This window comes from Pipistrellus kuhlii, unplaced genomic scaffold (genome assembly GCF_014108245.1).
Source record: "Pipistrellus kuhlii isolate mPipKuh1 unplaced genomic scaffold, mPipKuh1.p scaffold_m20_p_9, whole genome shotgun sequence".
Lineage (NCBI taxonomy): Eukaryota > Metazoa > Chordata > Mammalia > Chiroptera > Vespertilionidae > Pipistrellus > Pipistrellus kuhlii.
The window spans coordinates 20,094,976-20,119,774 of NW_023425595.1; the positions used below are offsets into that span (position 1 = coordinate 20,094,976).

The 24,799-nt window shown below is 48.0% G+C and overlaps 1 protein-coding gene across 8 annotated transcripts in view; it reads right to left on the bottom strand.

Moving 5' to 3' along the window:
• Window positions 1-10,204: 10,204 nt before the first annotated feature.
• NAV2 (neuron navigator 2) overlaps window positions 10,205-24,799 on the bottom strand; it is a 355,228-nt gene continuing 340,633 nt past the window's right edge. For all 8 annotated transcript variants that reach the window (XM_036426216.2, XM_036426215.2, XM_036426219.2 and 5 more), the window contains 6 exons: window positions 23,997-24,151; window positions 23,725-23,796; window positions 21,954-22,150; window positions 20,945-21,063; window positions 16,789-16,992; window positions 10,205-13,614 (listed from right to left, as the gene is read on the bottom strand). In XM_036426216.2, coding sequence (XP_036282109.1) covers window positions 13,489-13,614; window positions 16,789-16,992; window positions 20,945-21,063; window positions 21,954-22,150; window positions 23,725-23,796; window positions 23,997-24,151 — 873 coding nt within the window. In that variant the 3' untranslated portion in view covers window positions 10,205-13,488. The remainder of the gene's footprint in view (window positions 13,615-16,788; window positions 16,993-20,944; window positions 21,064-21,953; window positions 22,151-23,724; window positions 23,797-23,996; window positions 24,152-24,799) is intronic.

Below are 24,799 nucleotides of genomic sequence, written 5' to 3' on the forward strand. Positions count from 1 at the left end.
CTGTGTATGAACTAATTTTATTAGGAATGCCACCCACAGGCATGAACTGGGAGTCCAGATCCAGACTCTGGCCCCCTCCAAGTGAAACTGAAGTTCTTTAAGAGAGTCAACAGCCGAGAGAGTTCAGAACATCAGGTTAGATGTTCTGGGGCTTTTGTGCCCTTTGAGAGATTGGTCTTGTTGCATCAGCCACACAGACCCACTTCCTTTATTATCATAATCCACATCCCAATAGTCAGAACACATGTTAAGCTTAAATTTCAGTAGTCTGTACTACATGTAAAGTATGAATATATTCTTTTCACAATGAACTCTCTTTCCAAGTAACACAAGGGGCCTCCTCCATGCTGAGGTTTTCATATCCTCCCCTGCTGAGCCTGTTCCTGTTTTCCTTATTATTTATAATCATGAGAATTTGGAAAAAACAACAACTTGATTGTCATATATTTTTTTTTTAATTCAAGAAACCCTCACACTTCTCCTTCCACAGGGAAGTGCTGAGCATGACATCCTGCACAGGATCGGCCTATGCCCTTTCAGACAGGAAACTTTCAGCCACTCGTATTTCTCCTTCACTCTGTCGTTGCTCTTAGACAACCAGCGATGGAATCCTGGCCAGAAGTGGCCCATGGTCTCCTCCCTGTCAGCTCAAGCCTGCAATTTTAGTTATAGTCAAAACCCTTTTCAGGCATGAGCTAGATTAATGTCTGCATCTGGAGGGACATCTGTGCTCATTGCAGCATTATCCACAATGGCCAAGAGGTACTCACACTCATGTCACTCACTATTTACAGATGTCCATAAAAGGAGGAATGGATAAAGAAAATGTGGTATACACACACAATGAAATATTATTCAGCCTTCAAAAAAGGAAATAAATTCTATCACATGTTTAGCATATGAGAACCTTGAGGACATTATGGTAAGTGAAACAAGCTACTAATAAAAAGACAAATACTATCTGATTCCATATATATAAGGTGTCTAACATAGTCAAACTCATAGAAACAAAAAGAATTGTGGTTGCAACGCAGGGGCGGGGTGAATGAGAAATAGGGAGTTGTTGTTCAATGGATACAGAGTTTCAGTTTTACAAGATGAAAAAAGTCTGAAGATCTGTTATACAACAATGTGAATCTAGTTAGTACTACTGAGCTGCAACTTAAAAATGACTGTGATAGTAAATTTTATGTTATGAGTTTTTTCAAATGTCAGTTTTAACAAAACATTAAGTTAAGTGGAAAAATAACTCACATGTTAGAAGAGATAAAATCCAGCAGTGGTCAAAATTATGGCATGTAAATGAAAAAATTTGAGGTAGCAATATTATCATAAGACAAGGTAGAATTCAAAGCAATAAACATTATACTAGTATAGTATAAATAAAGCTTTTCCCGATAGTAATAAAAGCTAAAAAACAGAAAGAGAAAACAATACTCTGGAAAATTTAAAATTATATGCTATTCTCTGTGCTCATAAAGCTTTACTTAAGAACCACAAATGCTGAATGTTTTTCTCATGTTAGTGTCTCAGCTGAGCATCACAAGGGTAAGAATCATGTCCATTTTGCATACTGTTTTCCTAGTGTCATGCATTGTCCCTAACAGATAGTAGGCATTTGATATGTGTTGAGTGGATAAATAAATTAAAAGGAGGGACAGAGACACTCTAGAGTTTAAACTATGGGTCTGGAAGTTATAAATCCTTCAAATGAATTGAAGGATAACTTAGGCCCATGATAGAAAGAAAGAGAGAAGAAGTAAGAGACACTCAAATACCTCTCTCCTCAGATGCAGACCCATATAGCCAACAGTCTTTGGATATCTTGGGTGTCCCAAGAACTTGTTAAAGTCCACATGCCTAGGACCAAGTGCCATGTCTTCTAGTTGCAACATTTCATCCAAACAAAACAACAAAAATGAAACCTCCACAGAAAACAAAAAACAAACAACCCACTTTTGTCCCTAACTCCATGAATAGCTTCATTTCTCTTGCTCAAAAATTAGAGACCCAAGTGTCATCCCTGTCCCCTCCATCTCCTTCCCATTCCATACAAGGAATCAACCACTGAGGCCTGTCCCTGTATGTACATCCTTTTTTCTTTTTTAAACATATTTTATTAATTATTTATTTATTTAATTATTTATTTATTTTAGAGAGAAAGAGAGATAGAGAGTTAGAAACATCAATGAGAGAGAAACATCAATCAGCTGCCTCTTTCACACCCCCTACTGGGGATGTGCCCGCAACCAAGATACATGCCCTTGATGGGAATAGAACCTGAGACCTTTCAATCAGCAGGTTGGTGCTCTATCCACTGAGCAAAACTAGTTTTGGCTGTATGTACATCCTTAGTAGACTTCCTAGTTTTCTTTCCATTCTCATTGGCACTACCTAAAAGAGAAGCTATTCTTTAGAGTAATGTACTATGTGTTGGATATAATAATCAGCATTTAATATATATCATCTTCTTTCATCCACGCTATCCCATTTACAGATTCAGAGATCTTCCTGGTTATGTCCTCTGCCCAGCACTAGAGCATCTGAGAAGGCTTTGTGGAGACATTTGCTCAAAGCCTTAAAGGATGATATGATTTTTATGGGGTAAGAAACAGAAAGCATATACCATATAATTTCAAGGAACATCCAGAAAGAGCAGAGGGAAGAATGTATCTGGGCCCAGCTGGCGTGGCTCAGTGGTTGAGTGTCTACCTATGAACCAGGAAGTCACGGTTCCTATTCTAGGTCAGGACACATGCCTGGGGTGTGGGCTTGATCTCCAGTAGGGGGAGGGCAGGAGGCAGCCAATCAATGATTCTCTTTCATCATAAATGTTTCTCTCTCTCTTGCCTTTTCCCTTCCTCTCTGAAATCAATAAAAATATATTACAAAAAGAAGAATATATCTGGAATGTGGTTGTAGACAGTGATGGTGAAAGAAAATGTTCTTACTTAAGAGCCAATAAGTTAAAACAAGCAGCTACTAAGCAAAACATTTCCAAAATGCTTATTTCCCCCTTTTTTTCAAATATAAATAAAATAACAGAAATGACTCCAGAGTCCTAGTGTGCTGGGCATAGTGCTGCAGCTTTCGTTTGCTCTGCACCTAATTTTACTGTAACCCTGCATGGAAGGCTGAGTATCAGCCTCTGACACAATGGGAAACTGAGGCCAAGTAACTCTCCCCCAATTTCCAGAGAGTCTAGCACATTCTCTTCCCACTAAGGGCAGGGGCACCATAAAACCCAAATCTTCACCCCTTCCCACACCCCACTTTGGTTATCCAAAGCAATGAAAATGTGCACACCACCCCCTGCCCCAGCTCGGTGGGGCTGATGATTCTATTATTTACCCTGCTCATCCCTAACCCTCCACTTCCCACCATCAGGGGTAAAGCCTCCTAGAATTCTTCTTGGCACAAACATCTTGTTTTAGGCCCATGTTTAGACTGGGATTAAAATAGGATTATTTATACCACATAGGCACCCCAATGGGAGAGGACAGGCCATCCCTACATGATACTAAACTTTTCTGTAAATACCACTTCCCAGCATTCACTAATAAACTAAGCAAAGCAGATCAAGGGGTGAGAGAGTATGTTTTGGTTGTTCTTAGCAAAAAGTTTCATGTCAGCAAGCAGCTGCCACTGAATTCCTCATTCTCAAGCCAAAAGGACTGATTTACTGGGACTGGTGATGCAAGCAGTGCTAACGTAAGGTTTGTATTCTAAGAAAACTCTCCTTTTAAAGCTGTAGTTCTGGGGGAAATATCCAGGACTGAACAGTTACTAGCTATTGCCAAGGCCTTGAACAGACTAGTTTACAGAGGCCTGGTTTATGTATACATATTTGAAGAAATAGGTTCTCATACCATGTTCTCACATCAGTTTTCTTTGCCTTATATGCACCCCTGTGTTCATGCAGGGTTATTTACAATAGCCAAGATCTGGAAACAGCCCAAGTGCCCATCAGATGAGTGGTTAAAAAAAGCAAGCTATGGTACATTAACACAATGGAATGCTATGCAGCTATAAAAAGAAGACTCTCTTCCCCTTTGAGTCAGCCTGGAGGGACTTGGAGAATATTATGCTAAGTGAAATAAGCCAGTTAGAGAAAGAACTATCACATGATCTCACTTATATATGGAATCTAATGAACAAAAACAAACTAGGTCCAGAGCATGAACAGACTGACAGATCTCAGACTGCAGAGGGAGAGGGGATGGGAAAAGATGAACCAAATAACTTGTATGCATATATGCATAGCTCATGGACACAGGCAACAGTGCGGTGAAGGCCTTGGGTGGGACAAGGGCTGAGTGTAGAGGGGCGAAGGTGAAAATGGAGGATATCTGTAATACTGTCAACAATAAAATACATATATTTAAAAAAAAAAAAAAAACAAGGAGAAGCAGCTCCCATTGGTTTAGGGCTTGCTGCCCCCAGGCCCTGCCCAAGTTTACCGCTTTATCTCAGCAGCAGGTTCCTCCCTCAGGCAGGATCTGCCTGGGGAAACCTAGACTTAGGCCAATGCCTTTATCTCATTTAACTGCAAGTCCTCAGGGAGGATGCACTCTCACAAGGATGAGTCAGTGGCTGGACTACTCGAGAAAATCTGGTTCTATCTCTGCTCTGCTCTCCTCGGATTACTTCATCCTAAAGCTGATCTCAAGATGACAGCACCAGGTCTAGGTCACCTCCAGTCATGATGATAATCAGATCTGCTCTGAGAATCTCTCTTAAGAGCTAAGAAACTTTCCGGTAAGTCCTCCCCTCTGCAAAGGCTCCTGCAAGTAGCATGGTTTCCTAGATGTTTAAAGACCTAACACCTAGGAAACAGACTGGGTTTAACTTTAGACCATATACTCCACCCTGGAAGTGGGAAGGAGGGGATGGTGTCTGCCTCCTTGAGTCACAATCACCCATTGTGGGAGGGGCAGATACCTGTACACTATCAGGGTTCGGTTATGAAGAAGCAGATGACAGATGCTGAGAAGGACAGAGCATTTACTACAGATGTATATTGGCAAGTTCATTTTACAGATAAGCAAATGGAGGCTCAGGGAATAACTGCCTACTTAGGTGCACAGCTTAAAAATAGTGGAGCTGGGATTTGAATCCAGTCTGTACAGCTCCAAAGCCTGTAGGCCTCTTTATTTCTGTAGTTACCTGGTTCTTGTTCTGGCAGCACCATTAGCTCATAGGGTGTGTTCTGGGACCATTTCTTTCCCCTCCCTGAGTCCCACATTCCTATTGTAAGTGTAATAATGCCTTCAGGACTTCACATGCAGAGCCCAAGAGGACCAAACATGAGATTAAGGATGTGAACACCTGGGCAGCTGCAGGTCCAGGGTGGTGTGCGGTGAATCGGGCAGGCCCTTGGTTCAAGCCCTTAGTCTGTCCCTGATTAGTGAGACCAACAAGTCTCTGAACTAGTCATTCTGAAGAGAGTGGATGAGGATGCCAATGTCACATGCTTGTTATGTGGATCACAGAAATCCACAAAGGCAAATTACTTGGCTTAGGAAGATGCCTGGAACACATCGATTCATTTTCCTATTTCATTATAGGGAATTCAGTTTCATCCTCCAAGCATGGACCAGAGGGGAAAATACCACACTCAATTTTTAACAAATATTTTACCTAAATTAGGGAGAGCGAGAGGGAGGAAGGGAGGAAGGGAGGGAGGGAGAGAGAGAGAGAGAGAGAGAGAGAGAGAGAGAGAGAGAGAGAGAGAGAGAGAGAGAGAGAGAATTTTGAAAGGCAAAGCCCGTGGAATGGCATTGCTTGGGCTTTGCTACCCCCTCGTGGCCACTCTGAGGTATAATGGGCCTGTAATTGCAGCCTGGATTGCAGGAGCTGGGAGAGGTACACTCTAGTTCCCCACGGCTAAGGCAGAGGCTACCATCTGTGTCCCATGTGCTTCCTGGGCTAGTGGGATTGCTGCATTGAGGAGCCACAAGTCCAATGCCTTCAATAGACAGATGGGAAAACTATGGTCCCGAGAGGGACTTCTCTGAGGGAGGCAGCCAGGGTAGGAACCAGTAAACAGGTCTCTAGACCCCAAGACTCTGCCTGAAGCCATCCGACTTCGTGAGTGTGAGGGAAGCTCCAGTGACCATTTGAACTCACCTGTCCATCAGGATGGGGGTCCCTCTGCCGGACCTGTGTCAGGTGGTCCTCCAGCCTTAGCCTGGGACCCAGACGCCTCTCTTCTGCATCCTCCCCTCTGGACCCAGCTCCTTCCTCTGAGGGTCCCCAGCCCATGTTCTGACCAGGAAGACGGAAGAATTGCTTCATGATGTCAACATGTTGGGTGCATCACCTCTCTGAATCCTGTAAGACAGAGGGGTTAGCCCAGGGTAGCGTGTGCTTTTCCAAAATCTCATTGTGAAGGCCAACACTCACAGGTACAAAATTTAAGGTGGACTCACTCTATGAGGGGCTCCCTAGGTGCCTCTTGTGACAACTCTGAGTGAGGGAGCAAAGTGTGATCCTTAACTGCCACCGTGGGCACTTGGGGTTCCATTCCATTGGGGAATCTCTAGGAGCCTATAGAACGTGCCTCCTACTCGTCCCACAGGAGGCCGGGAAAGCAGAGCATTGTCCCTCACTCCTGTGTCTTATTAGCCACAGGTTGTGCCTGGGGCACTAACTCCCCTGTGAACGGGGACTGAACAAGTGTCTGTGGCACTGAAGGAAGGACTCAGGCAGAGAGAGAAATGGGGGTTGTCAGCACCAGCTGTCCACTGCAGGCTCAGGTGAATTCAGGACCTGGAGATTGAGGCACCAGCAGTGCCTATGGTAGTCCCTGACTTGCAATGCATTTGGCCCATTGAACCCTGCCTGTTATCAATGTTCCAAGGTGGTGGTGGCTGGTCACAATCTCAAAAAAAAAAAAAAAAAAAAAAAAAAAAAAAAAAAAGACTTAGAACAGGAGGGTTAATATCCACTGTTACAGCGGGTCCTGGGGCTATGATTATTCTTCAGCACCTCCTTTCTCAGTCCCCATTCTGGGTTACCCTCCCCCTCAGATGGCACTTCATAGGCCTGAATGACCCAGACCTTCACTTCTGAGGGGTCTCAGCAACTGTTTCCTTGGGCCTTATGGGGCTGTGTTGGCCACAGATACTCATTCACAGTTGTTGCCAGGCATGGAAACGGCAAGAGGTATCCCCGAGAGCTCTCTGAGCTCCAGGCATGCTCCTCTCTGCTCACAAGCTGCAGCCCTCACTCCTCAGCAGAAGAGTCAGTCACCTGTCACTCTAAGTGTAACAGTCCCAGGTGATAAGGGAGCAGGGGTAGTTTTAAACGCAGTGGTAGATGCATAGAAGGGATCCTCTTCCCACCTCCACCCACCTGCCTCCCACACATCAGGTCAAGCACCTCTAATTTTAGAGCATGAAGTTGTAGGGATGGGAAATAAGAAATCCCCCAGGTCGGTTGCTGGAGGGGACCACTCCTTCTTCCACTTCCCAAACATATGTATCCTAGCTACCCAGCTGGTGCCCTATCCAAGCCTTTAAGAGGGCAGCTCAACCTCTAGCGTTATAGCAAGAACCACTAATGAGATTCCACTGCCATGTGTCCTGGGTCAAGTTCCCTTCTCCATGAAGTAGGATATTTGCTCAGAGACGTTATTCATAATTCCATGTAGGAGAACAAACATGTCTTAGGATTATTTGGAAATGTTTATTCTATTTTATTTTCTTGAACTATTTGTTAGTTCTCTCAACAATTCCACACTGTCTTAATGTTCTTTGTAGCAAGTCTCCCTTCTGGTGGAAAGATATTTTTGATGGGCTGAGCTTCACTCTTTGTATTTCAATATACATATTTAATCATCCTGTCCACTCCATAAAAACTATGTTGGGCTTTTGAGTGGGATTGCATCAAATCTATAGTCCATTTTGAAGGAACTGACATCTTTCCATGGAGTCTTCTAATCCATAAGTATACCCATTTCTTTGGGCTCTCTTTAATTTCTCCCAATAATGTTTTATAGATTTCTGTGTAGAGCTCTTGCACATCTTACATTGCATTTATTCCTAGGTGTTGGATATTTTTGATGCTCTTAAATTGGAATGTTTTAATTTTTTAAACTTTTGGTTGCGATAGATGTTCAACTGATTTTTGTGTATTGCTTTCATACCCAGCAAATTTATCCAACTTATTATTTTTAATTCTTTTGGATTACTTAAGTACATGTGAAGAAAGACAATCTAATTGCTTTCCTTTCCGATCCTCAGGATTTTTTCCTCTTGCTTCTTTGCACCATTTGGATCTCTAAAGACAGTGACATTATGTGATAAGAGAAGGCATCCTTACCTGTTTACTAATCTAAAAGAAAAAATATTCAACATTTTACCATTAAATATTATGTTTAATACTAGAGGCCTGATACTATTATGTTTAATACTAGAAAATTCATGCACTCAGCCTGGCCTGCCCCTTTTTATAGTCTGGGAGCCCTCAGGAGTGAGGCGACCTGACGATCAGGGGAAGCGCCACCCCATCACACCTCTGCTGCTGCCACTGCCAGCAGTGCAAGCCTCGGCTGGCCATGGTTACCAGCAGGTTGGGCTAGCCCTGGGTGGCTGGGGTCTGAGGGGACTGGGGGACTCTAGAGGCAGGCACGCAGAGTGGCCAGGCCCACCTGGTGATGGGCCCAGCCTTGCCATGCGCCTTCCACCCCAGCAGGGCTGATGGGACTAGGCGCTGCCATCTTGTGGCTGTGGGCGCCACCATATTTGCGATGGCATGAGGTTTAATTAGCATATTCTCTCTTTATTAGATAGTTCTTGATTTTAATGTTCCTTGTAAATATTTGAGACATGTTGATTGCAGCCTGAGACCCAGCTAGGCCATGCTGGACTCCCAATCCACACAGATTGAGAAAATGTTTGTTGCTAAGTTTCTGGGGAACTAGTTACTAGTACACAACAAATGTGAAAGGGGTATGTAATCCTCCCCTCAATGTCCCACCTACAGTGATGTTAGGAGCACCATGTGGCAGAAAGGGCATGGGTTTCTGAATCAGGTAGACTCCTACCATTATTTAATAATAGTCATTTTAGTTTTCTCCTGAAAAATGGAGATAACATACCCACCTAGAGGTGCTGTGATTCCGTGTGATGGGGTGAAATTCTCAGTACAGTGTCGGGCACACAATAGGTCTCTATATGCACAGTTCCCTTCTTTTACAGAAGTCCTATCATGCCCTTTACATACAGTGATCATATTTCATAGATGACATTAGAATATATTGTGTATCAATGGGGAAGAACCTGATATGGAAAAATCTCAGAAATTCATGACATCTTGTTGCCGAAACATTTGCACAAGCTCCCCTTCATTTTTTTGACAGGCATTAAAACTGCCTGTGCTGATCATCTGGATCCTTTCTCTCCCCCTGGTTGGGCCACTTCTGTGCATTACGATGAGTTAGATTTCACACGTCATCAGCAGTTGAGCTAGCTGTGTAGGAGCCATTTCACTGGGAACCCGCAGGCCTCACTTCGAACCAAGCCTTGACAATTCTTGTTGCTGCTGTTAGAAGTAAATGCTAAGATGTAATCTCCCACTGCCTACACTCTCTGTTCAATGGATGTCAACAGCAACATGGAACTGGGCCCCCAGACTAGAAGCTGCCCAGTGAGGTGGGATTTGGATTGGAACTCCAAACCTCACCTCTTCCCTTATAGAACCCTGGGCAAGTTGTTTTCTCTGAGCCTGTTTTCTTTTCTCCTGTAAAATAGGAGTAAGAATATTTACTTCCCCAGGGTCATTTTGCAGATTATATTGGGGGATTTTGGAAGCATGTGGCAATTAGTAGGTACTCAATACATTTTTAAAAAGTCTTTCTTGTGCCAAGGGGTCAAAGAGTGGGCTAGTGGGATACTGACACTGCTTGCTAGTGCGGTCTAGGGCTCAGAGCACGGACATCACCTGGGAGCTTGAGTATTGGGCCCACTCTGGACATGCTCACTCAGGATCTGCATTTCTACAAGATCCCCATGAGTAGCAGTAACTCAGATGAGAAACTGAGAGGATGTAGGATGTTGATGACATCACGGCAAAGGTAGGTCTACAAATGTCGTGGGCTCTCCCAGTGTTTGCTGCATCGGAATAAGAATGACTTTCTCTTGGCGTGAAACTGAACTCCTAGGAGGACTTGCTCCAGCACAGAAAAGCCAAACCACTAATCTGAATAAATAAGCATCAATTTTATTGAATCATGAATAATTTAAGACTGGTACAATCATCAGCTTTATTCTCCATGACGTAGGGCATGATCTCCAGCAGACCGCTGGAAAATCCAAAAACCTCATGACAAATGAAAATTAAATAGGGAGAGAGAGAGGGGAGGAGGAAGGGAGGGAGGGTGGAAACATACCGTACACAAAATACTCAATTCCTAGTTTTCTCTTTAAAAATGGCTAGAAAAAATTCATCAAAATGCAGCACTTTAATCGATTATTTACAATTTCTATGTTACAATGAGAAATGTACATCTTATAGAACATATTTCATAAACTGCTCCACTGGAAAACAACTAGATCAATACAGCAAACCTCCCATTGAATATCCACAACGTTGGATTATTTTTCTTCCTTTTGAAGTAGATTCGCCACAACCTAATTTGAATACACAGAATTCTGAAAGTTTAGAGCATAAACAATTAAATAAAAACTGTTCCCAAAATACAAGGAAGGTGTAGGCAAATCCCGTTCCTGGTCCCACCCCTACCCCACCCCCAAACTTAAAGGAAAAGGCATTCCCATCTCATTTATGGCCTGTGTAGTAAGTCTTGGCAGTTTGGGAAGAAACTTTTGGCTTCCATTGGTAACTCAACATCAATGTTGCATAGAATTTCATACATTTCAAAATTAGCCTAACTGTAGAAAAAGGCAAAATGGAAGCATTTTGGACAGAGCCCTAAATGAGCACAACGTCACTTTGTCAAAGGTGAGTGACACAAATAAAGTAAAATGTGACCAAGAGGAGAAATGTGTGTATCAGACAACCCTGCTTCCCGAAGCTCTAGGAAGGTCACGGAGTTGTGAATCACACAAGGGCTACACTACTCGGAATCACTATCACTAGTCAGGCAGCACCAAGGACAGAGGTCTCGGTTCTGAGCCTGGACCCAGTGGGAGGAAAGTCTGTGGGAGAGGGGAGAAGAAAAGGTGTTGGAGAGAGAGAGAGAAACGTGCTTCAAACAATATTGGCAGGTGTCTACTCACAAGGTGACTGGGAAAACTGCCCATGAGGAGCAGTCAATTTTACCTCCTCCCAAATTCACAGTATGAGCGTAAGGTCATCACTGGGAGATACATTGAGAAGGACCACTCTTAAGGTCAACCAGAAGGCTCAGGGTTTGGCCTGTGATCACAGGCTAACTATATGGTTTAAGAGTTTTATGAAAAACAGAACAAGACACACTCACACACCCAAATGACCGATGAAGGCTTAGTAGATGAGAGTCTGAGTTTACTGAGATTAAAACTGGGACAGTGTTGAGAGGTTTTTCCATGCACCAGTTAGTGGGAAAAAAATTCCCCTTTTCCCTTTGAGGAGGGAAAAAATGGTTATCCAATACAATGTGAGCAGTGTCAGGTCAAGCTCTGTGGTAAAAGGAAAACACATAGAGATGGACCTTCAGAAATAGAAATCTAAAGATGGAATAAAAACCCTGATCATTAACAGAGATGCCCCCACTGGGGTGGAATATTGATTCTCCTTATAAAACGAACAACTGAAAGGTTACCACACTCTGTAAGGAAGATATCAGTATGTCCAAGACATGTAGTAGCACGACGTGGAACCAGCGATATCACATAGACCTGGAGGAACTTCTGCCTACGTGTTAGCTGGAGACTGTTAAGAACCTAAAAAATGGATCTTTTTTTTTTCTTCCTTTTTTCTTTTCTTTTTCCCATAGTCACACACCCATACAAATGAGTCTTTTGGATGAGATAAAAGTCACAGCAACGTGAGTTCTCCAACTGAGTGGATGACTTTTTAGCCCTGTTTGCTCTGATGGGGAAAATAAAATTAAAAAAAAAACAAAAAAAAAAACGGACCCCAGGCAGGCACGACACTCATCCATGAACACGGTTAGTACAAAACCAGTAAGGCATCGCTTTGGGAAGGTCAGCACCGAAGAGGTCAGGCAAGGCTTGTCCAATGGAGGCTGGGCCAGGGCTTCCAGGAGGGAGTGGCCGCCACCCCTAGTTGAGTTGCATCACGTTGGTTCTGAGAAAAGTGCAAGTCTTTTGAGAGGTTACCTCACCACCCACCTGAGGTTGGGGCTGGCATGCTGGAGGTGTCGACGTGCGTTCCGAAGCCTCAAGGACGAGAAGGAAAGGCAAGAGAGGTCCCGGCTCCCCCACGTGCTGAGGATGGGGTCCCGGTCCACTCCACGGGACGTGGTGACCCAGGCCCCAGCGGGAGGCAAGTGTGTGGAACTGTGAGGATGGACAACTGAAAACCAAGACTCAACTCCTGCGGTTCTCACTTTCACCAAAGGATTGATTCTGACCATGAATGAGAAGGGGTGGGGGTAGGGTGGAAGGGCAGGAGAAGGAGACAAATCTTCAAAATCAAAGAGTCAGAAAGGGAGAAACTCAATCTCATTCTCAAAGGGGTCATCAGTTCTCCAGAGGAGACCAATTCTCACCGAACACAGTGTTTGCAGAAAAGAAACCTGATTCATTTCTAAGTAGACAGACGCATGCTGTCTGCCCTGGCAGGTCCGCTCGGGCACATTCTCACTCCTGCACGCACACTGGTGGGCTCACCGGAGGTGATGGGGGAAGGTGTGGCTGGACTGGGACAGGCAAAATACCCCTCGGGGAAGGAGAGCACCATTTAGAAAACAGAGCAGAGAGCATGAGGTGTTTTCTCCTAAGGTTTCCCTGTGCATGGCTCTGATGTTTGTTGTGTGACCAAAGCAAGTGCCTAGTTAGCACCAGTTCCTTGTGGCCAGCTGGGTGAGTTGGCATGGATGTGAGGGTGCTGGCGGCCAGACCCACTTGGCAAGGGGGTCTGAGTGAGGGGAAGCCGTGCTGTCTTGAGTTTCCAGATTTGCTCCAGTCTCTCTGTCTCTGGGCAGCTCGTGGCAGGATGTTGTTTGGTTTTAGAGCTTCAAGTGGGGTTTCCATGTGTAACCCTCTTCATTTCAACGGTGACGATCCTTTCCCAAGATGTATCTTCATCGACTTGGGGAGGTCACAGCGACAAGGCAAGAACAATGACTTAAATGAGACCGAAGGTAGTGCAGTTCTCATTGTGGAAGGAAGGAGTCCCAGGGCGCTGGCCCAGGATGCCTGCCCCCAAGACTGGCTGGGAGGACCGGGGGCTTGGTGTTCCTGCAGCGCACATTTTGCGGCCGGGCTGGCTCAGGAGGGCATCTTCAGGATGGTGCAGAGGAAGGAGGTGCAGTGGGGAGAGGAGGAGAAGGTGGGCAGGCTCTGCGGCTGGGCCCTGTCACAGAGTGGACTCTAGGGACGAGTCCAAGATGTCGTCGTGATGGCTGTTGCTGTTGGAGTCGCTGTCGTAGCTCTGGGGGCTGGAGTAGTTGGCTGCCTCCTGCAGCCTCATCAGCATGTTCATCTGAAAAAGGCAGAGACCATGAGTGGCTTTCTGGCTAGTCCGCAGCCTGCCCGCCCATCCACCCTGGCCTTCTGCAAACTCACGCCTGCTCCTCCAGACTCACCTGGGGACTGCAGCCCACATGGGCTCTGGGCCAGGCTTCCAGGGTTCAAATCCCGGCTGCACCACTCACTAACTGCGTGACCATGGACAAGTACCTTAACCTCTTTGTGTCTCGGTCTCTTTATTGGTCAAATGTGAGTCATAATCATACCTGCCCTATAACGTTATGGTGTGGATTGAGTTAACATATGTAGAGCGCTGAGAACAAAATGGAAAGTTCCCCCATACATCTGACACTTATTTTTATTTGGGAGGGGCACACCTTACTCAAGCCTGGGTAAAGGTGCCAGTCAAGCGTCCCTGCTTCTGGAACGTGCTCACCAGTGCCTCAGACTTCCATAGCACAGGATGCACCCTTCAATGAGCCTCAAGCTCATCTGTACCCCAGGGCTGTCACAGCCTTCATGGGGAGGTGAAGGGCAGTGCCAGGATCCAGCAGAGACATGGAAAACAGAGAGGCCTGGATTCCAATTCCGGAATCTTGGGGCAAATTACCTCTGAGGCACCAGTCCCTTGTCTATAGATTGGAGAGAACAGCAGCTCCTATCCCCTAAAACTCTACTAGGAAACAAAATGCCATACTGGGTATAGGGCCCTGAGACTAGGGCCTCACACATAAAGTGCTCAGTAAATGTGATGTGCCATCACCACCACCACCACCATCATCTTAAAGAGAACAGTTTCAAGATAGTGTTCTTTCTTAAATCTTCCCTGACAGACTGTCTTTACTGTGTTTTGTTTGGGAGTAGGGGTGGGGAACGAAAAGATACTTTTATTTTCCTTATAACTATACATGGTGTGTGTATGAATTTTATATTTTACTTAGAAAGTCAGGAAGGCAGGGTTCCTCTGAGCTGAGGCCAAGACTCGGTGCTGCTGGGCATGCCATCCGGCTGCCTCTAGCCAGCGGCCCCAGGGTGCCTAGCAGTTTGCCTGGGTGAGTCTGGCCACAGACGAACCATGGGCTGGTGTCGACAGTCATGCCTGGGTCGTGGGGGAGGAGCTCAAAGTCAGTCAATGGCCCTTTGCAGCTGAGATCACTTATTCTCTCATCACATCTACCCACATACACACAGGTGCGGCCTGTTCTCTTGGTGGTCCCATTCCCTGAGAAGAGAGACTACGGTAGTAAACGAGATGGATGGCCTAGGCAGAGGGCATGGGCTTGGGAGGAACACCCATCTCTAACTTGTCAGCAGGGGTGGCTCACTCTGGGGGCCTGGAGTTGGAGGGAGCCCTCAAGTCTCACCTAAACAACCTCTGTGTTCAATACAGAGGGTCCTGGCTGAGCAAAGGATGTCTGGGGATGAGCCACCATTCTTCCCTCCAGCCACCGCACATTCTATTTTTACGTAAGGCCTCATGAGCTCGCACCCACAAAAATGTCCCCGTGACTCTAGATTTGAGCAATGGTTAATGTTAGGAATGGCTTCTTAAAGTTTTATCCTTTTCTCTATAAAATGGTAATCATAAACACTGCAAATTAGGTTGTGCTTAGTAACACACATAATACATCCACTTAAAGTGTAGTCCCTGTTAAAAAAAAGTTTCAGCAGAGTTCCACCCCTCCAATCCGAAGGACAGCAGTCGACCGAAAGCACTGTTCCTTTGTTCTTTTTTAAATCCAGCAAATCAATGAGTCAGCACACTGGCTGTCTTCCCATCGTGCCGCATCACTTCTGAACATTCCTTTCCCTGGGTAATGGAACAGTTTCTATGATGTGCTTTTCCCTTTGCCTTGGCTGCCACGGGCGCTCAGGGCTCCAGGCTGGCATGAGGACAGTATATCACCATGACAGGCTCCGGCACATTAGCTTTCACCGCATTTCATGGGGCATTTGCTTCTTTAGGTCTCATTCTGCAGGATGGCTATGCATGCAACTCATTGGCAGAGTGAGTACAGCAAGTCTTTGAATAATATCCTTTCCTTATACTCTTGGTGAGTGGCCACAGGGCCTTGATTCTTATATCAATTAGCCTAGGGCAGTGGTCAGCAAACCCATTAGTCAACAGAGCCAAATATCAACAGTACAACGATTAAAATTTCTTTTGAGAGCCACATTTTAAACTTAAACTTCTTCTAATGCCACTTCTTTAAAATAGACTCGCCCAGGTCATGGTACTTTGTGGAAGAGCCACACTCCAGGGGCCAAAGAGCCACATGTGGCTTGTGAGCTGCAGTTTGCCAACCAGGACCTATGGTAACTGATATACGTGGTTCTATTACATGTGGTTTCACTTAAAGTCACAGAACCTACTGAGGATGCTCAGTGAGGACTTGCTTTATCTGCAGAGTTACCACCAGGGGTCCAGGTTCTGCTTAAAGAATCTTTATATATATATATATATATATGTAAAATTGATTTTTTACAGAGAGGAAGGGAGAGAGATAGAGAGCTAGAAACGTCAATGAGAGAGAAACATCGACCAGCTGCCTCTTGCACACCCCCTACCAGGAATGTGTCTGCAACCAATGTACATGCCCTTGACCTGAATCGAACATGGAACCTTTCAGTCCACAGACTGACGCTCTACCACTGAGCCAAACTGGTTTTGGCTTAAAGGATCTTCATTGCTTCAGCAATGGCAGCGTCAATAAGCAGCTCAGACAGTGTTAAGACTTAACTCACCTAGCTGGCCACAGAGCCCATGTTCAGGCCTCCTGCCTGCAAGCCCTTCCTGCCTGCACGATTGCTGGCCTGGGCTCCTGCTCCTTAGCCAGCTCTGTCCCTGCTGTGACTGGGGAAGAGGTCACTGGAGCAGGACAGCACACGATAACACCAGAGAGCAGAGTGGCGCAGGGACAACAGGTATGGCGACATTTAGAGGGAAGAATCCAATTATCACCCTTGATCTTCTGCCACAGACCATTTCAGAGGGGTTCAAGACATTAGTGAAAAACTAAAACCATAGAAGGAAATCCTGGCAAACATGTCCCTAATCTTGGGATGGGTACAGTCTCCCTAAGCAGGCCTGGGCTCAGTCACCTCTGGTTTCCAGCATTTTGCTTCCTGCTCAGTATACAGTAAGTGCTCAGTGATGGCTGAGCTGCTCTGGGAGCTGAGAACTCACCAGTGGGTCTCCTTCAGCATCGCTGGGGGGCATCTGCTTGCTGGCCGAGCCCTCCCGAGGCATGGAGTAGCCATCGAAGCCGACATCTTCAGGCCGGAGCTGCAGCAGGGGCGGCCACTCATGTTGCTGTGGGCTGGCTGCCCAGGGGTAGGTGTCCATCACCCACTTGGCAGGATCCTCCCAGGGGGCCCGCCTTCCGTAGAGCTAAGGGGAGGCCAGGAAGGAATAGTTAGGAGGGGGCTCAGAACCCCTCTGTAGTCCTGATTTTGCAGCTTTCCGAAAAGTTCCCCGAATGCAGCGTTATGTCCCCGCTGATAGGGTAATTCCACCTCCCAGAATGCTCCTGTAAGGGAGTCACCCAAGGTGCACAGAGAGGATGTGCTAAGACCGAAGGCAGCAGACTCAAGCGTCAGGAACACCGGCTCTGGAGTCGAGCTGATGGGCTCACGCCTCAGTTCTGCCACTGACTCACTGTTACCCTAACTCTGAGCTTGGCTGATCCACCTGAATGGTGACCAGCTTCCGTGGTAGAAACAGTCCCAGCGCAGCCAATGCCAGACTACCAACATGACCTCACTGAATGCGGAGCTGGAGAGAGGAGCTGGCTATCAGCTCCAGCACCCTCCTGCATGCAACCACCCGGGGAATTCCTTCCCTGGCCACTGACACCACAGGCAGGGGTCACAAATAACCCTGTTCTGATAAATCCTCATTTCTTGAGGAGGGTCTGACTCTTGAGTCCCTCTGTAAACTTTCAAAAAAGCAGACTATTAACAGAGGTTACGTGTGGGTGGTGCTTCTCCCACCCATTTGTTTCTCAAATTTGTCCATATTAACTAATTTGCTCTTCAGAAAGAAAACAATACTATCCCTTAATTTTTTAAGACCACTACCATGCCTCCACACTCCTTCCTTTAAGCTTTAAAGATAAAACGATTTTAGTGGTGAGTCTCAGACAGGATTCTGTGAGGGGGCCTGTTGTGAGTGCACGTACGCATCCGTGTCAGAGAGAAAGGGAACACAAGCATTTGGGGATATTTGGCATCGAGGAAGGCTGTTCCAGATTAGGAACATTCCTGTAATTTTTAGAAACTTCTCCCTCCAAGGGCCTTCCCCGTGGAACTGGCCTGCTTTTCCCAAGCCAGACTTCACATGGGTGAGGCTGCACCGAAGCCCCCTTTCTGACAGCTCCTGCTTCTGCCTCCGCCCTCCTGCCTGGAGGAGAGGCTCAGGGCTACAGGATCACAGAGGCCGGAAGGGGGAGGTCAGCCAGTCCTCAGAGGGAGTCTGCCCTGGGTGGTTTTCAAATTTTTGCCCTCCTCCCCTGACCCCATCACTGGAGAAACTGAGAAACTTTTGGGCTCCACAGAAGACAGCCTGAAAAACTCGCTTTGGGTTCAAACCTTTCAGAGCACAGATGGGTACCCTGGAGAAGGGAGACTTGCCCCGGGTCTCAGAGCAACCGGGGCAATGTGATAAAGTGCCCACGCCACCCTCCATGGGGGGACAGGGAGACGACACACAGACCTTTCGAGTTACTCTGTAGACTAGACACTTTGGCAAGTGTTCACAGTGACAGCTCCAGAGGGGAACAGGGCTGGGGACTGACTAATCGGGCAAACATGCAGCTGGCAAACGCAAGCAGCATCGGCAAGAACAGGAAGCATTTTACAAGCCTTCCCACTTGCCGCTGGGCATGTTCCAGCCCAGGGGGCGAAAGGCTGGGTGGGCAAGGGCTGTGGCAAATACAGAAAACACAGTGAAGTGCCTTGGCCCCAGGGCAGAGCCTGTGGCAGCGCTAAGCAGCAGCAGAGACAGTGGATAGACAGAGAAATAGGACATTTGCTTTTACACAGGCAGGGAGGAGCCTGGCAGCCCCACTGTGTCAGGAGCACGGAGCCAATTTAGAAACTAAAGCCTGGCTACTGGCAACTTCGGACTCTGCAGGATGCTCTCGTGTGAACCACATCTGGAAGAGCCTCTGGGCAGTGACACAGCCACACCCCACACATAGGCTACTGGGAAAAGAATCCAGAGTCAAAACATGCAAAGGTGTCTGGTAGCCACTAGGGGGCGATGCCACAAATCCTCTGGGAGAGGATGTGTCTGGTGGAGGGAATAGCCTGGCAATCAGTGGTGGGCCTCATCTCAGCAGGAGCTCTGGCCCCTCCCCACACTGCCCCCCCTCCACCCTACAGGCAGCCCTGCCAGAGTCCGCCCTGGGGCCTCTACCTCTTCTTAGCTCATAACTTCCACCGAAGGCTCACCTTCTAGGAACCAATGTGCTGCCTTCATGGCCTCTCTACCTGGCAGGGCCAGGTGAGGACTAAATGGCCCCGCCTGGTGCTCAGCCCAGTGAGCATGGAATCAAGGTGACACGGAGGAGAGTAAGGAATTTAAAATAGAGGAATCCTTTCATCAAGTGAAACCTGACGTAGAACTCCACTACCTGAACCACAGTACTCAGCTCCTGAGGCTTCTGGGGAAGTCTGGACAGCGTGGAAGTCAGGGAAGTAACTGAGGAGTCTGCTAGCCTGGGCTCCAACGCTGGCTCATCACATCCCAGAGTCAGCCTGGGGTAAAGCTCCCGGGCTGTGGTCTTCTCATCTGTCAGGTGCTCTGAGCTCTTAGAGGCATGTCAGGCCCTCAGCACTGTGCCTGGCAAGTAGCAAGCTCTAAAAAAATGGTCAGCAAACTTGCCTTCCAAACTAGCAGCATAAGGACATGCCAGGTTTCCCATGAATCAGCAGGTTCCCTGGGGCCCACAGGGCTCAGCAGGGCGATGAGGTCGGAGGTCTGAGGCTGGTGCCTCATTTCTGAGCAGACTGGTAAAATGCCAACTCCAGCTGCCTCCCCTGGTTGCTCCCAGGCAATTGAAAAATTGTTCTTCAAATGACATCCCAGTACCAGGAAGGGATGATATTTCTTGCCCATTTTTTTTCCCTTCCCCTTAAGGGAAAAAAAAAAAATAAAAAAAAAAAAAAATATATATATATATATATATATATATATATATATAAATAAATTGATTTTTCACATAGAGGGATAGAGAGCTAGAAACATCGATGAAAAGAGAAACATCAATCAGCTGCCTCCTGCACACCCCCTACTTGGATGTTCCCGCAACCAAGGTACATGCCCCTGACCAGAATCGAAACTGGGACCCTTCAGTCCACAGACCAATGTGCCATCCACTGAGCCAAACTGGTTTCAGCTCCTGTCCGTCTTATGAGATGGTGGCATGCATGGCTCTGGCTTTGTGTCCTTTTCAAGTTCTTGTCTGTGTGCCTCTGAAGACCCTCAGTGCGGCTGCATGTTACTAACAAGCAGTTAGACAATTGCTAGGCTCAGCCAAATGCTTGGAAATGGCACACAGCCATTGTACTGTTACCCGCACGGGTGGGGCACGCACCCTCCGTGACCTCCACAGGCTTACGGCAGCATCTGGTGTCTCCTGATGCCCAAGACCCAGGAACAGAGAAGCCCTGGGAACCGGCTGCTAAACGGGTTGCTGACTGGTCAGCAGTGCATGACTCCTGCTCATCACACAGCGCGGGGGCCGAGCCCTGAGCTTCTCAGGCTGCCTCCAGGCTCCATAATGAAACTTCCATCTTTGGCTGAGCTCCTGGAGCTGGCCCTGGGCTGAGTGAGAAGGGACTTGCTGCCTCAGGAGCCCAGGGTCACCTGGGAGGGGTCCCGGGGCAGGTAGGGATTGTCATGGCCGCCTGAGGGCGGAGAACCTGGGATTCCAGCTAGAGGCGTGGCCTCAAATCCCGATTTTTCACTTGATCTTAGCCAAAAGGCCGAGAAGCGATTCAAATCCCGATTTTTCAAGGTTGACTCTTATGACCCCCTGGCAAGTCACTTATTCTCCTTTGAGACGCCACTCTTCTCCTTTTCTATCCACGAGGGCACTATGGCATAGAAGGCTAAATGACTTGCCTAGGGTCACACAGCTAACAGGTGGCAGAGCCAGGACTTACAGCCAAGTGTGTCCCTACACTGTGCCAGACTGCTGGCCTCACAGGTGAGGGGCTGTGACCTCATGTCAGTCAGAATCCTGAAGGAGGAGATAAAGCCCACTCATCTGGTCACTAGAACAGCGCCGTGCTTCCCTCCCCGCCTCGTTCTGAGGAGGCCAGTGGGCCTGTCTCACCTGGAGTCCTTCCCTGACGGCTTCCAGGAGATAGGGGATAATTGAGTAGTTCCACAAGTCGGTGAACCACACCCTGGAGCCATCCACGTCGATGGGGCATGACAGGAAGAGCCGGGGGCCTGGGGACCGAACGAAAATCCATCAGAGCTGAGTTGGGGAGAAGCCAGGAGAAGCCACGATCCAAGCATCCCTCCCAATTTCTGAGCGACAGCAGGAATTCCACCCGCTGGGTGGTGGGCACAGAGCAGGACATGTGGGCTCTACGACACCCCTCCTCCCCACCCACAAGATCTCTCCACCCCAGGAAATCACCCAAAAGAGAGGAAAGGCTTTATGGAAAAAGACGTTCTTGTGGTATTATCAGTCCTGACCTTTGAAAATGCAAACACACTAAATGTCCAAGAGAACAGAAATGGTGCGGCAAATGATGGTGTGCCCACATGTGAGTGTTTCCCAGCCTTTAAAAATAATTATAAACCTGGAGCAGCAACTCAGGATGCTTACGAGACAACATAAGGTGAAAAAGAAATGAACGTGCTGTAGGAATAATATGACGTCAACTATGTAAAATATCTATGTGTGGACAGGGGCAAAAAATCAGCTCAAATTAAAATAATCATGTCAGGAGGGTGGGATGATCAATCTTTTTTTCTCTGTTCTAAATCCTTAAGCTCCATGAATGTTGGTAACGTTTTACTTTATTTTTAAAGCAGAGCCTTTGGGGTGAGCATTTCACTGAGCTGGCAGTTTCCACATCGGCCCAGGCTGGACCATCTCTTGTTGCTGATCAGTCCCAGGGCACTGGTCAGGGCAAGAGGGGCAGAGACACAGCAAGGGACGTGGGAGAGGCAGTCGGGGGTCTGCCTTAGGCTGGGACTTTTCCCTCTGCCTCCTTCTCTGTCCACATGAACACAACAGATTCCAGCTGACTTGTGCCTGCAGGGTGCTGGCCCGGCCAGGCCCCTGGGGAGCCAGCCCACCCACCATTCTCACCTGGCTGCCCACCTACCTATGGTGACGTCCGAGGAGCTGTGAGCCTCCAGGAAGCGGTTGAGGTGATGCCAGACCTTGGGAATCCAGTCGATGATTTTCACCAGCTCCACATTCCGCACCCGCCCACTGATCTCCGTCTCCATGAGCTTCCGCCTCAGGAACCGGCCAAGGAAACCCTTCACGGGCTCCGTGTGGTTGGCACAAAGCACCCACCTGGGGGACATCAGGTTTCCAATGATTATGACGGCGAAGAAACGAGGGCTAACCTCAGGACTCAATGTGCATGAGAACTAGACAGATGGTGTGTGTGCTAACACTAAAAGGACTCCTTTGTGCAAACACTGCACATGTGTTAACTCACCTTTCCTCACAGCAACCCCATGACATAGATATTATTGCCATCCCCATTTTACAGATGGAAATGTGAAGGCGCAGATAGGTTATGTCCAAAAACAAAGAAGCAAGTTAATAGGAGAGTCAAGGTTAGAACCAAGACAGTGCAGCTCCAAAGTCTGAGCTCTAACCACCGAGTCTGCTGCTTCTTGTGCTTGAGTCAGGCCCTGTGCTGGGCCCTAGAGCTGTAACAATGACTGAGACACATCAGTCTCTTCTCCCAGGAGATTACAGTCTTGTCGAGAAAGCAGATAAACAAACAGAGGAATGAGGCATAGTGAAGCGAGGGGAATCAGGGAAGGCTTCTCAGAGGAGGGGCTTTCTGGGCTGAGACTGGAAGGATAGATGGAACAGCCACATAAGCAAAGGCAGGAGCAGGGGGTGGGAGTGGCTGGGTGGAGAGCTTGCTGAAGTATTTGTAGAGACATGGGAAAAGGGGGCGGGGTTTGGGGAAACTGCGAGAGGCCATGTAACCAGACTTTAGACTTGACCTACCAACCCAAGGAGCCTGGATGCATTCTGGAGGTGAAGGGGGGCACTAAAACACTTCAGAGGTGAGGGTTTATGGTCAGTTTTGAATTCTAGGACACTCATGCCAGCTGCCACTGGCACGGAGGATGAGGCCATTCTGCAGGCAGTGGTGCCCAGGGAGGTGATGTGGTGTGGCAGTGGCGGGGGAAGGAGGAGGAGGAAGGACTGGAGGCATCTTTAGGATAAAGCATGGACAAGACAGGGACAGCCTGGTTGTGGAGGGGAGCCACTATTTCACAAATGGAGGAGGTCACATTTCCCAGGGAATGACAACTGAGGCCAACTTCCCAAAGATCGCCATCAGGAATGCCTGCAGAGTGGCCAGTGAGAATGGGTGAGGGTGCCATCCCAGGACATGATTCTCACCCTCATCTCAGGGCCAGCAGGAGGGAAGGAGTGTGGGAGTCACCAAGGGGTCAGAGTGGGACAAAGGGCATTTAGTGATGACACCACAAGGCAAGCGGCAAATCCACCCAGGCACCACAGTGCAGCATCTTTTCCCACACCCAGCAGGAAGACGTGGTGCTGAAGGAAAGGCCCTCAGACCCAGAGACAGCTCTTGGGGACAAAGCAAGGGCCTTCATTGCTCATGTTCACCTGGGCCCCAGAGACGCGCCCCTGATGTGAAGGGAGGCGAGTGGCCTACTGCCCCTGCCTGGAGCTGCCTCCCTGTCTCAGCTACCCCAGGACTTAGTGACCTCACACAGTCATCTAATGCTCCCTGCCTCAGTCTCCCCATTTGCAAGCTGTGAATGAGAAATTGAACTACATGGGGGTATTGTGAGAATGAAGAGTGAAGCTGGAGAAAAATGCCCCACACGCTGCCTGGCACAAAATTGGTGCTCAGAGGGTGACTCCCTTACCTGAAGTTGTGATGGAGCTGCAGGTTGGGAGTGGAAGAGGTAGCCTGGTTCATTGTGCCGATTATGTAAGGGCTGTGGGGGACACGGAGGAAAAGAAGGACTTTGTGAGGCAAGCCCAGATCCAGAGCATGGCGCTCGCAGGGGCCTCCAGGGTCTGTCCAGGCAGCTGGCTGGCTGCCTCCCGGCCCCCCACGCTGACCCCAGCCATGCGTGGGCACAGCTCCATGCAGCACACCTCCCCTGTGCCCGTTCTCCCGGGACCAGGCTTTTACCATCTGTGGTCCTTGCAGCTGAGCAACCCGTTGAAGATCTCGCCCAGGGAGCTGACGTGGTGCAGGTTGTCCAGGATGATGACGAGAGGCATGTCTGCAGCGTTGTTCTCACTGGCGCACTGGTCGGCGAGGTTGGACAGGTACTGGCGCAATTCCTGCATGGGCCAGGGAAGGACGGGATGCAGCCGATGAAGAGCACTGCTGAGAGCCTTCACGTCACCCAGGCCAACACAAGGGGAGGCCCCCCATGGGCAGTGGGCCTGCCTGCTGCAGGGCTTGGCTTGGTGATGTGGGAGGACAGGATGGGAAAGCCTGCGTCCTGCCTTCTGGCTTTCTCTGGTAACAGAACTCCTTCAGCGGAGGGCCAAAGCACAGCAGTTGGAGGTGCCCAGGCCCAGTTCTGTACCCCTGCTCTACCTCTTCTCTATATGTGTTGCCATTTTTCTTGGAGATATATATATATATATCTTCATTGATTTCAGAGAGGAAGGGAGAAGGATAGAGAGATAGAAATATCAATGATGAGAATCATTGATCCGCTGCCTCCTGCACACCCCCCACTGGGAATCAATATCACAGCCTGGGCATGTGCCCTTGGCCAGAATCGAACCTGGGACCCTTCAGTCTGCAGGCTAACACTCTATCCACTGAGCCAAACTGGCTAGGGCTTCTTTTTTTAAACTTTTAATATTTTTATTGATTTCAGAGAGGAAGGGAGAAGGAGGTAGAGATAGAAACATTAATGATGAGAATCATTGATCGGTTGTCTCCTGCATGCCTCCCTCACGCCCCTCTCCCCCCTC